The following is a 13,279-nucleotide window of genomic DNA, read 5'->3' as shown; positions in this document are numbered from 1 at the left end:
TATCACATGATTTGTAAAACCTTTATGAACTCTTTTATATCATACCAAAGATATGCATGCCATCCAAATCTGTTGTCGTAACCTTCCAGATCTAATAAATCCGTATTTCCCAGTGTTTTCCATTCTCTTAACCAACAGAGATAGGACGCCTCATAGTATATCCTCAGGTCTGGCATGGAGAACCCACCTCTTTCTTTTCTGTCCACTAAATTTTTATATTTTATTCTTGGTTTCTTCCCCTGCCAGACGAATATCTGCAAAACTTTTTGCCATTCTTTGAATTGTCCTGTTCTCTTTATTATAGGTATCGTTTGAAATAGGAATAACATTTTGGGTAGTACATTCACCTTAATTGCTTTGGCAGCCATATGTCAAGAATGCTTTGATGGTGTTTCCTGCTTGGCAGGGGGTTGGACTGGATGGCCCTTGTTATCTCTTCCAACTCTAGGATTCTATGCTTCTACTAGCGGGCCCGGCCACGCGTTGCTGTCAGCTATCTGTCAGGAATGCTTTGAAGGTGTTTCCTGCTTTCCTTCAGTTTCCATGTTTAATATTCTCTACGGAATATTCAAAAGGCCCTTTCCTGCCATTAGCCTGGTTGCTTGACTCTTCTGTTTACAATGAAAGAAGCAATCCAAGAATTTTTTTTCAGCTGCTGAGTGAAATATCGAGCCGGATTATCCTCTGCCATATCTGATGTTGTAACTTATAAATTGCTTTGAATGTCTTAAGGGCTGCCGCATTGTCCAGCAGACACTTGCAACGCTGCCTCGCATTTCTGCAAAGCCTGCAGAAAATGTTTCACTTGCGCAGGGCAAGTGTCACTTCTGCAACCAAACGGACCAAAAAAAGTAACAGGGCTGTTGTGTAATAAGTTGCCTCTTTCTGTACAGTAAACAAGGTTATGATTTGACCTTTGAATGAAGCGGACACAAAATGTTTCCCACCACATTGGTTCATTCCTCCCCCCACCACATTGGTTCATCCCTGTGATTGGCCCCACCCTGTCCTGACCCATGACCTATCCCGCCCCCTCCTCCCCACCCCCGGCTCATCCCTCTGCCCTCACCCTGTCCCGACCCATGACCTATCCCACCCCCACCCCCCACAGTGGTACTATTACTTCCCTTGATCTAGATCAGGCACCCCCAAACTTCGGCCCTCCAGATGTTTTGGACTACAATTCCCATTATCTCTGACCACTGGTCCTCTTAGCTAGGGATCATGGGAGTTGTAGGCCAAAACATCTGGAGGGCCGCAGTTTGGGGGTGCCTGGAATAGCATCTTGAGCAAGGGAATCTAGATCCTGTGATTGGTCAGCATCCCCAGAGCTCTCCTCCACTGCAAGAGCCTCGGCACCAACCTTCCGGGCGATGCGCTGAAGTAGCAGCGTCTCTGAGCCCTTCCACCGACCTTCTGGGCTCCCTACTGCCCCCTGGTGGTCCCCTGACAGCAAGTTTCCAAGTTGTACATATGGAAATGGTCACAACCAACTTGGGGAATAAATAAAGGCATTTAGATAAGATGTAAGAAAAATAGAAAATTAGGAATATAGCTGAAATGTATTTTGGTTACAGTGGTACCTCTACTTACGAATAACTCTACTTATGGATGTGGTTTAGATAGGATTTTTTCTTCTTATGAATTTTTAGATAGGGTTGCTTCGACTTACGGAGTTTTTCTCCCAATGCATTCCTATGGGATTCGACTTACAAATTTTTCCGACTTATGAATATGCGTTCAGAACGCATTAAATTCGTAAGTAGAGGTACCACTGTATTTTGATTTTGGGTGTGAATATTTGAATGTATGGTTTTTGTATTGTTTTTTGTTTATTTGTGATTTCTTCATGATTATGATGATGATTATATTTGAAGTTGTAGGATATTATTTTTTATGTTCTGCTAGCTTGTTGCTGTGTGTTAGTCTGTCAAATGGAGAGTAATAGCCCCATCCAGATCCCCCTGAGTCTCAGAGTCCCCGTTTTACAGGATCTCGTGGCGGAGGCGGGGTTTGTGGGTGTGGACTAGACTCCATGGGGAGGGAGGAGGTGGAGGAGAAGCTGTGGGAATAACGCCACTGGAGGGCGCTGTTTTATTTGTGGAAAAGGAGGTTTTTACCTGTGCAGGTATGAGATGTGAGCAATCCGAGGTTGTACAAACACTCGGGTAGTGGCATGGACCGCTGTGTCCAAATTCCAGGACAATCGGTCAAGCGTTTTCAGAGAAAAGTGGAGCCCACAGTTCCACCTTTTTTACATTTATATATATATAGATTATCATTATTATTTATATGATTTTGTATGTTGTTATTTCTCTATTATTGTTTCTTTCGTGTGTTTGTGAGTGTATTTTAATTTGAACCCTAATCAAGTTTATTTTAAAGATTACAAAACAAAACAAAACTTGGGTACAAGTGCCAAGCGGCAGACCCATGCAAACATCCGTTGGTCCTCCCTGAACATTTCTCCTGTGTCCTTCATTTCCCACTATTTTCTTCCTAGATGGCAGCTCTCCAGAGTCCCTTCTATGGCGATAAAATGAACCTGTTTTCGCTCTGCCAAAAGATAGAGCAGTGTGATTACCCGCCTCTTCCGACCGAACATTATTCAGACAAGGTGAGTAACTTCAGCGGGACACTCTCTTGGGCAGGGGTCCCCAAACTAAGACCCGGGGGCCGGATGCGGCCCAATCGCCTTCTAAATCTAGCCCGAGGACGTCCGGGAATCAGCATGTTTTGCCATGAGTAGAATGTGTCCTTTTATTTAAAATGCACCTCTGGGTTATTTGTGGGGCCTGCCTGGTGTTTTGACATGAGTAGAATGTGTCCTTTTATTTACAATGCATCTCTGGGTTATTTGTGGGGCCTGCCTGGTGTTTTTACATGAGTAGAATGTGTGCTTTTATTTAAAATGAATCTCTGGGTTATTTTTTTGGGGGTGGGGGTAGGAATTGGTTCATTTTTTTTCAAAATATAGTCCGTCGGCCCCCCACAAGGTCTGAGGGACAGTGGACCGGCCCCCTGCTGAAAAAGTTTGCTGACCCCTGCTCTTGGGCCCTGAATAATAATGTACAGTCATACCTCTGTTTAAGTACGCTTCGGATTGAGTACTTTCAGTTTAAGTACTCCATGGACCTGTCTAGAACGGATTAATCCACTTTCCGTTATTTTCAATGGGAAAGTTTGCTTCAGGTTAACTACGCTTCAGGTTAAGTACAGACTTCCAGAACCAATTACATTCATACTTCAGGTTAAGTACGCTTCAGTTTGAGTACTTCGTGGACCCGTCTGGAATGGATTAATCCACTTTCCATTACTTTCAATGGGAAAGTTCGCTTCAAGTTAACTACGCTTCAGGTTAAGTACAGACTTCCAGAACCAATTACATTCATACTTCAGGTTAAGTACGCTTCAGTTTGAGTACTCCGTGGACGCGTCTGGAATGGATTAATCCTCTTTCCATTACTTTCAATGGGAAAGTACGCTTCAGGTTAAGTACGCTTCAGGTTAAGTACTCCGTGGACCGTCTGGAACGGATTAATCCACTTTCCATTACTTTCAATGGGAAAGTTCACTTCAGGTTAAGTATGCTTCAGGTTAAGTACTGCGCGGACCGTCTGGAATGGATTAAACCACTTTCCATTACTTTCAATGGGAAAGTTTGCTTCAGGTTAAGTACTCCGCGGACCCGTCTGGAACGGATTAATCCACTTTCCATTGCTTTCAATGGGAAAGTTCTCTTCAGGTTAAGTACGCTTCAGGTTAAGTACTCCGCAGACCCGTCTGGAACGGATTAATCCACTTTCCATTGCTTTCAATGGGAAAGTTCGCTTCAGGTTAAGTATGCTTCAGGTTAAGTACAGACTTCTGGAACTTAAACCGTGGTACCACTGTAGTATTATTATTAAGTATTATTATTATTATTACTATTGCATCACCAGGCATGTTCGCACGGGGACGGGTGGCAGGGCGAGAGCAAGTGTGGTGTAGTGGTTAAGAGTGGTAGACTCCTAATCTGGGGAACCGGATTCGCGTCTCCACTCCTCCACATGCAGCTGCTGGGTGACCTTGGGCTGGTCACACTTCTCTGAAGCCTCTCAGCCTCACTCACCTCACAGTGTTCGTGGTGGCGGAGGAAGGGAAAGGAGAATGTGAGCTGCTTCGAGACTCCTATGGGTAGTGATAAAGCGGGATATCAAATCCAAACTCTTCTCTTCTTCTTCCTCACGGTCCTCTCCTTTTCTCCCCCTTGCAGTTGCGAGAGCTGGTTAGCATGTGCATATACCCGGACCCGGACCAGCGACCTGACATCGGTTATGTGCACCAGCTTGCCAAACAGATGCATGTGTGGACGTCCAGCACTTGACCGCTAGGCTCCCCCGGAAAAGCCATCCCCAGCGGTCGTCTTTCTTGAAAACCTTCCGTCTCGGACGAAACCCAGAGGTGCCTCGCCAATTTAAATGGGAGCGTCGAGCTTTTCCCCGGAAGACCCTTGCCAATTTAAATGGGAGAGTCGAGCTTTCCCCCGGGAGACCCTCGCCAATTTAATCGGGAGTGTCAAACTTTCTCCGGAAGACCCTCACCAATTTAAACGGGAGCGTCAAGCTTTCCCCGGAAGACCCTCGCCAATTGAAATGGGAATGTCTAGCTTTCCCTGGAAGACCCTTTCCAATTTAAACGGGAGATTCGAGCTTTCCCCGGAAGACCCTCGCCATTTTAAACGGGCGAGTCTAACTTCCCCCCGGAACACCCTTGCCAATTTAAACAGGAGTGTCGAGCTTTCCCCGGAAGACCCTTGCCAATTTAAACGGGCGAGTCGAGCTTTTCTCTGGAGGACCCTTGCCAATTTAATCGGGAGTGTCTAGCTTTCCCCAGAAGACCCTCGCCAATTCAAACAGGAGAGTCGAGCTTTTGCCCGGAAGACCCTCACCAATTTAAACGGGAGATTTGAGCTTTCCCTGGAAGACCCTCGCCAATTTAATCGGGAGTGTCGAACTTTTCCTGGAAGACCCTCGCCAATTTAAACAGGAGAGTCAAGCTTTTCCCTGGAAGACCCTCGCCAATTTAATCGGAAGATCCGAGCTTTCCCTGGAAGACCCTCGCCAATTTAAACGGGAGATTTGACCTTTCCCTGGAAGACCCTCGCCAATTTAAACCGGAGAGTCGAACTTTTTCTCGGAGGACCCTCCGCGATTTCTGCTGGCCGTTTGCAGGATGGATCCCGTCCCGAGTGATGGCTGCTGCAAGTGTTGATCTCTCCCTGATCTCGATCTCTTCCGAGATCCTTTCTTAAAACCGTTGTGTGTAATCTAGTTTAGGAAGGGTTTCTCATTGGTGCATTTGACACCCCCCCTCTCGTATCTTAACTAATGTGAACTGTTGAAATGATTCCTTTGGTGAAATCACTTTATACCAATGTTGATTTTATGGCCTCTTTTTGCAAAACGGTTAAGAACTCCTCAACTGAATTAATTGCAGGGAGAGAGGCTTGTTTGGTACAGAGTCTGGATAAAATGCAAATCAGAGGCGCTTAAGACGCCGAAACTCTGCTTGGTTACTCGGGAGTAAGTCCCAGTGGCTTTTGAGGGCATTTGCTTCCCGGTAAGAGCAAATTCCGTTTTGAGGTAGTCTCTTTTCTAAAAAGGAACATAAAGCCTGGAGTTTTTCTACTTCTTCCCTCCTTTGCAAGAATAGAGTATGTTTGAAGATTCTTCTTTGCAATTAATATTTTGCAATGCATTTTATCTGCCGGCCTCAATCCAAAGCTCTCTCTTTTTGGGTCCGTTTTGGGTCTGTGTCTGCAGGCACGGATCCTGCGAGAATCTCAACAGCTAATATTACACGACCAGTGTTACTGCATGCAGAATAAGGGTTTTTTTGGGGGGGGGGAGCTTTATAAAACCAGTGGTACTTCCGCCGTCAAAGCCATGTTGAAAAACGTAACGCCCAAGGGTATTATTACCTTGGCCGTGCGAGAAGGTAAGTTAAAACAGAATTCATTCGTTTTAACGCCAATGGTCGTCCCCCCCCAACACTTCTTAACTGTGAAGACTCATCGGAGAATGTGAATATTTTCAAGGCGCCGATTGGAAGGACGTACTAAGACTTTGCATTTGACGCATACTGTACTTTCAGTCGGCTCAGTGACTTCATTGACTCGGTAGTTCCATTTCCATCGGCCCAAGAAAGGTTTTGCTCAGGAAGCCAGCTTTGTCTCTTGTATCTTTTCTTCCTCCCTTCCCTCCCCTTCCCTCCCCTCCTTCCTTCCTTTCTTTAAAAGGTTTTGCTCAGGAAGCCAGCTTTTGCATCTTTCCTTCCTTCCCTCTTTTTAAAAGGTTTTGTTCAGGAAGCCAGCTTTTTCTCTTGTATCTTTCCTTCCTTCCTTCCTTTTAAAGGTTTTGCTCAAGAAGCCAGCTGTTCTATCTTGTATCTTTCCTTCCTTCATTCCTTTTCCTTCCTTCATTCCTTCCGTCCTTTTAAAGGTTTTGCTCAGGAAGCCAACTTTTTCTCTTGCATCTTTCCTTCCTTTTCCTTCCTTCCTTCCTTCCTTCCTTCCTTCCTTCCTTCCTTTTAAAGGTTTTGCTCAGGAAGCCAACTTTTTCTCTTGCATCTTTCCTTCTTTCCTTCCTTCCCTTTCCCTCCCTCCCTCCCTCCCCTTCCTTCCTTACTTTTAAAGGTTTTGCTCAGGAAGCCAGCTTTTTCTCTTCCATCTTTTCTTCCTTCCTTCCTTCTTTTCCTTCCTTCCCTTTCCCTCCCTCCCCTTTCCCATCCTTCCTTCCTTTTAAAGGTTTTGCTCAGGAAGCCAGCTTTTTCTCTTCCATCTTTTCTTCCTTCCTTCCTTCCTCCCTTCCCTTCCCCTTAATTCCTTTTAAAGGTTTTGCTCAGGAAGCCAGCTTTTTCTCTTGCATTTTCCTTCCTTCCTTTCCCATCCTTCCTTTCCTTCCTTCCTTCCTTTTTTAAAGGAATGGTGCTCAATCAGCCTCAGTACTGAAGGATGCTACCTAGAGAAGGATGTCCCCATTTCATGGCTTGAAACATGGCCTGGCCTTCGGGGCCATTTCCAAACCATTTCCTTCCTCCCTCCCTTCCTTTTGGTGCTCAATCAGCCTCAGTCCTGAAGGATGCCATCTAGAGGCGGATCTCGCCGTTTCATGGCTTGAAACGTGGCCTGGCCCTTGGGGCCGTTTCCAAAGCAGGTTATTTTTGCCAGAAACAAAAGGACGGAATAGACCTGCATCTTTTTTCAGCGGCTTTCTGCATATTAAACCGAGAAGGGCAATGCCAACTACCAAGCTGTTTGAAGCCATCTTACAAACCCTCAATAATGTTCGTCTTTAATTGCTGTGAAAAGCCGCAGGGAAGGAATCCAGCCTCTCAATCTCGGCGGAAAATCAGAATATTTTCGCTTTCCTGTACAGCGGCAGCACACCTACTTGCAAACTTTCAGGTGCTGCTGGCGGGCGTCTTTCAAAGCAAGTTAAATCTCTCTCTGGCACTGCAGCCTTAATTTGATTTTATATAGATATATATATATATATCCAGATTTTGGGGGTGCAACGTGGAAGGTCTGTCTGTTGGGCAATTCTGCATTACAGGGGTGTCCGTGAAAACCTGGTCTCCTATACTTTACTCCTTAAGATCTATTATTAGCGCTTAAATACATGTATTTCCAAAGAATTTCTTTTTTTTTGTGAATGTGCATTTTTAGATAAGATTTAAACGATTTACAAAATAAACTGTTTTCTTTGTAGAAAGAAAAAAGGGTGGCCTGGTGTAAAAAACGTTTTGTCTGAGCATATGTTTTTTGCTATCTTGAAGTGGTCTGAACATATATTTTTGCAATGGTCTGAGCATATTTTTTTGCAATCTTGAGCTGGTCTGAGCATATATTTTTGCAATGGTCTGAGCACATATTTTTGCAATCTTGAGGTGGTCTGAGCATATATTTTTGCAATGGTCTGAGCATATTTTTTTGCAATCTTGAGCTGGTCTGAGCATATATTTTTGCAATGGTCTGAGCATATTTTTTTGCAATCTTGAGGTGGTCTGAGCCTATATTTTTGCAATATTGAGGTGGTCTGAACATATATATTTTGCAATCTTCCCATGGTTACAGGCTGAAATGTTTGACCGCTAAACCAAGGACTAGGTACCGTATATTCCGGCGTATAAGACGACCCCCGACTTTTCCAGTTAAAATATAGTTTGGGATATACTCGCCATGTAAGAAATATGACCTGGTGTATAAGACGACCCCCGACTTTGGAGACGATTTTCCTGGGTTAAAAAGTAGTCTTCTACGCAAGAATATACAGGTGAAACTCTGAAAATTTGAATATCGTCGAAAAGTGCATTGATTTCAGCAATCAATTGGTTTCACCTTTTAAGTTGCATTACTGAAATAAATGCAATATTCGACGATACAGTCATACCTCGGTTTAAGTACGCTTCGGTTTGAGTATTTTCAGTTTAATTACTCCGCGGACCCGTCTGGAACGGATTAATCCACTTTCCATTCCTTTCAATGGGAAAGTTCGCTTCAGGTTAAGAACGCTTCAGGTTAAGTACAGACTTTCCATAACCAATTACACTCATTACACACTGAGGTCCACGCCAAGGGCCTTCTGGCGGTTCCCTCGTTGCGAGAAGCCAAGTTGCAGAGAACCAGGCAGAGGGCCTTCTCGGTGGTGGTGCCCGCCCTGTGGAACACCCCCCCCCCAGATGTCAAAAAGGAAAACTGCTACCAGATTTTTAGAAGACATCTGAAGGCAGCCCTGTTTAGGGAAGCTTTTAATCTTTAAGAAAGAAATGAGTGTGTTTTAATATTTCTGTTGGAAACCGCCCAGAGTGGCCAGATGGGCGGGGTATAAATAATAAATTTATTATTATTATTATTATTATTATTATTATTATTATTATTATTATTATCCAGAGTTTCACCTGTACACCATTAACAGCCAGGGAATGAGCTCTGTTAACTTTTCTGTCTAAGAAGGACTTCTGCACTACTTGTGAAGCAAATAATCCGTTTTAGAAAACGATTGATTTCCCGCCCCAGTTATTACGAGACTCCACCGGTCAATTCGTCTTGGGTTTTTTAATTTTTATTATTCAATCTGCATACAGAACATTAACGCAGATAATACAGATACAGAATTTGGAGAGGTCAAATTCTCAATCCTCTTCCGCCGCCCGGACGTTTCCGGTAAGTCAAGACGTATCCATGGTTTGCACGGTCTCGTCCGCCACTTCCAGGTCCAAGGGGGTGACTTTGGTATAGAGCACCCCTGTGGTTCCCCTCTCGCAGCTGTACCGGCCTTGCCTGTTTGAGGGGGGAGGGAGAGGAGAGAGAAGCCATTATGGGGAGGAATGTGGGTCTGCCCCAAATCCCACTAACGGGGGGGGGGGCGGCAATGGAGATATATACGCAATCGATATTCAATGGAGACTGAGATATATACTCAATGGAGATATATACTTAGATCTTATATACTTATACACTTATCTATAAGTATTAGCTGGCCTGGCCACGCATTGCTGTGGCTCATCCCTCTGACTGCCCTCACCCTGTCCTGACTCATGACCTTTTCTGCCCCCTTGTTGTTGTTGTTTAGTCCTTTAGTTGTGTCCGACTCTTCGTGACCCCATGGACCAGAGCATGTCAGGCACTCCTGTCTTCCACTGCCTCCCGTAGTTTGGTCAGACTCATGTTGGTAGCTTCAAGAACAATGTCCAACCATCTCGTCCTCTGCCGTCCCCTTCTCCTTGTGCCCTCCATCTTTCCCAACATTAGGGAGTCTTCTCTTCTCATGAGGTGGCCAAAGTATTGGAGCCTCAGCTTCAGGATCTGTCCTTCCAGTGAGCACTCAGGGCTGATTTCCTTCAGAATGGATAGGTTTGATCTTCTTGCAGTCCATGGGACTCTCAAGAGTCTCCTCCAGCACCATAATTCAAAAGCATCCATTCTTCAGCGATCAGGCTTCTTGATGGTCCAGCTCTCACTTCCATACATCACTACTGGGAGAACCATAGCTTTAACTAGACTGACCTTTGTCGGCAAAGTGACATCTCTGCTTTTTAAGATGCTGTCTAGGTTTGTCATTGCTTTTCTCCCAAGAAGCAGGCGTCTTTTAATTTCGTGGCTGCTGTCACCATCTGCAGTGATCACGGAGCCCAAGAAAGTAAAATCTCTCACTGCCTCCATTTCTTCCCCTTCTATTTGCCAGGAGGTGATGGCACCAGTGGCCATGATCTTGGTTTTTTTGATGTTGAGCTTTAGACCATTTTTTGCGCTCTCCTCTTTCACCCTCATTAAAAGGTTCCTCAATTCCTCCTCACTTTCTGCCATCAAGGTTGTGTCATCTGCATATCTGAGGTTGTTGATATTTATTCCGGCAATCTTAATACCGCCTTGGGATTCATCTAGCCCCCTACTCCTGCCTTATCCCTCTGATTGGCCCCACCCTGTGCCGACCCATGACCTATTCTGCCCCCTCCTCCCCCCACATCCCTGTGACTGGCCCCACCCTGTCCCAACCTATGACTTATCCCGCCCCTCCTCCGCCCACCCCCAGCTCATCCCTGCGATTGGCCCCACCCTGTCCCGACCAATGACCTATCCCGGCCCCTCGGCCCAGCCTTCAAAGCCGAGACGAGATGCTGTGGAGAGGGAGATGGAAGGTTTCCTAGCTGCAGTACCAGTGTACCCGTCACTACAGGGCACTGTTTTGCAAACTCTCCTGTACTCCCAGCATCCCCAGCTGTCTGAGTTTTATGTTCGAGAACAGTGGGTTCTACCTGCTTTACCTGCCATAGGTGTAACATCTGTCTACACAAACTGTTTTTGGTCACTCGCATATTCGCTCGGGACGTTGTGTCCAAATTCCAGAACCAATTACACTCATACTTCGGGTTAAGTACGCTTCAGGTTAAGTACGGACTTCCATAACCAATTACACTCATATTTCGGGTTAAGTACACTTCAGGTTGAGTACTCCACGGACCCGTCTGGAACGGATTAATCCACTTTCCATTACTTTCAATGGGAAAGTTCGCTTCAGGTTAAGTACGCTTCAAGTTAATTACGGACCTCCAGAACCAATTACACTCATACTTCGGGTTAAGTACACTTCAGATTGAGTACTCCGCGGACCCATCTGGAACGGATTAATCCACTTTCCATTGCTTTCAATGGGAAAGTTTGCTTCAGGTTAAGTACAGTTCAGGTTAAGTATGGACTTCCAGAACCAATTACACTCATACTTCAGGTTAAGTACGCTTCAGTTTAAGTACTTTGCGGACCGTCTGGAATAGATTATTCCACTTTCCATTACTTTCAATGGGAAAGTTCGCTTCAGTTTATGAACGCTTCAGTTTATGAACAGACTTCCGGAACCAATTGTGTTCATAAACCGAGGTACTATATAATTTTCATATTTCGTTTTCCCCCTTATTTTCTACTAACCCCCTTTCTGTTCGCAACCCCCCCCCCCCCCCCAAAATAAAAATCAGCTCAAGGAATTTCTTATATACAGTGGTACTTTGACTTACGAATAACTCTACTTACGAATGTTTCGACTTACGAACGGAGCTCCGTCCTCCATCTTGGATGCGGTTTAGATAGGATTTTTCCGATATGGGAGAAATGTCCCACCAAACTTCCCACCAAACTTCGGCCCTCCAGATGTTTTGGACTACAATTCCCATCTTCCCCGACCACTGGTCCTGTAAGCTAGGGATCATGGGAGTTGTAGGCCAAAACATCTGGAGGGCCACACTTTGGGGATGCCTGCTATAAGCTTTCGCCACCCAATGAACCTTGGCTCTCCAGGTGTTTTGGAACTACAACTCCTATGATCCCTGGCCTTCTGGCCCTGTTAGCTAGGGGTTATAGGAGTTGTAGTTCCAAAACATCTGGAGAGCAAATGATGCCTATGCCTGCTCTAGATGTTTTGGAACTACAACTCCCATCATCCCAACTAACAGGGCCAAAGGTCAGGAATCATGGGAGTTGTAGTTCCAAAACATCTGCAGAGCCAAGGTCGCCTGTGCGTGTCTTAGGTCAACAACAGCTTCAGACCGAACAATTTTTGCGCATTTCTTTTTCCAATAGTGTGTTTTAATTCTCTCAGCTAGAACAGTCTGCAGCCTCAAGAATTGGGCTTTGCACTCTGAAGGCAGAATCGGCCTGATCCTGGTATCTGAAGGTTTAACTCTCTTGCCTATGGAAACAATTTACAAGAAAATCGGAAAGTTTTAGAACTGACACAAGAGGACAAGCGGACATATTTGGTGGGCAGAGGCTTGCTTTTTCTTTGCAACTGGCAGGATCATCAATGGGTTTATTGCAGGTATCCCCAAACTGCAGCCCTCCAGATGTTTTGGACTACAATTCCCATCATCCCTGACCACTGGTCCTGTTAGCTAGGGATCATGGGAGTTGTAGTCTCAAAACATCTGGAGGGCTGCACTTTGGGGGTGCCTGGTCCAGCTCTCACTTCCATACATCACTACTGGGAAAACCATAGCTTGAACCAGGCACCCTCAAACTTCGGCCCTCCAAATGTTTGGGACTACAATTCCCACCATCCCTGACCACTGGTCCTCTTAGCTAGGGATCATGGGAGTTGTAGTTCCAAAAAATCTGGAGCAGGCATAGGCAACCTTGGCTTTCCAGATGTTTTGAAACTACAACTCCCATGATCCCTGACCTTCTGGCTCTCGTAGCTAGGGATCATGGGAGTTGTAGTTCCAAAACAGGCATAGGCAACCTTGACTATCCAGATGTTTTGAAATTACAACTCCCATGATCCCTGACCTTCTGGCCCTGTTAGCTAGGGATCATGGGAGTTGTAGTTCCAAAAGATCTAGAGCAGGCATAGGCAACCTTAGCTCTCCAGATGTTTTTGGAACTACAACTCCCATGATCCCTAGCTACCAGGGCCAGTGGTCAGTTGTCATGGGAGTTGTAGTTGCAAAACATATGGAAGCGTACTTAACCTGAAATGAACTGAAGTGTACTTAACCTGAAGCGAACTTTCCCATTGAAAGGAATGGAAAGTGGATTACTCCGTTCCAGACAGGTCCGTGGAGTACTTAAAAACTAAAGATACTCAAACTGAAGCGTACTTAAACCGAGGTATGACTGTATAAGAAATATCTTGAGCTGATTTTTTTTTGGGGGGGGGGGGTTGCGAACAGAAAGTGGGGTTAGCAGAGAATAAGGGAAAGAATGAAAGATGAAAATTATATCAGATTTATTATCTAACGTGAGGGAGGA

General features: G+C 45.2%; 2 protein-coding genes across 7 annotated transcripts in view; one reads left to right on the top strand and one right to left on the bottom strand.

Annotated features, from left to right (window-relative positions):
- Positions 1-7,761, top strand: part of NEK6 (NIMA related kinase 6) — a 90,722-nt gene extending 82,961 nt beyond the window's left edge. For all 6 annotated transcript variants that reach the window (XM_035112725.3, XM_088665084.1, XM_035112724.3 and 3 more), the window contains 2 exons: positions 2,504-2,617; positions 4,256-7,761. In XM_035112725.3, coding sequence (XP_034968616.1) covers positions 2,504-2,617; positions 4,256-4,366 — 225 coding nt within the window. In that variant the 3' untranslated portion in view covers positions 4,367-7,761. The remainder of the gene's footprint in view (positions 1-2,503; positions 2,618-4,255) is intronic.
- Positions 7,762-9,082: 1,321 nt separating this feature from the next.
- Positions 9,083-13,279, bottom strand: part of PSMB7 (proteasome 20S subunit beta 7) — a 51,987-nt gene continuing 47,790 nt past the window's right edge. Inside the window, exon 8 of the mRNA XM_035112792.3 lies at positions 9,083-9,322. Coding sequence (XP_034968683.1) covers positions 9,211-9,322 — 112 coding nt within the window. The 3' untranslated portion in view covers positions 9,083-9,210. The remainder of the gene's footprint in view (positions 9,323-13,279) is intronic.

This window comes from Zootoca vivipara, chromosome Z2 (genome assembly GCF_965207765.1).
Source record: "Zootoca vivipara chromosome Z2, rZooViv2.hap1.1, whole genome shotgun sequence".
Lineage (NCBI taxonomy): Eukaryota > Metazoa > Chordata > Lepidosauria > Squamata > Lacertidae > Zootoca > Zootoca vivipara.
This window is presented reverse-complemented; position numbering and strand designations above follow the sequence as displayed.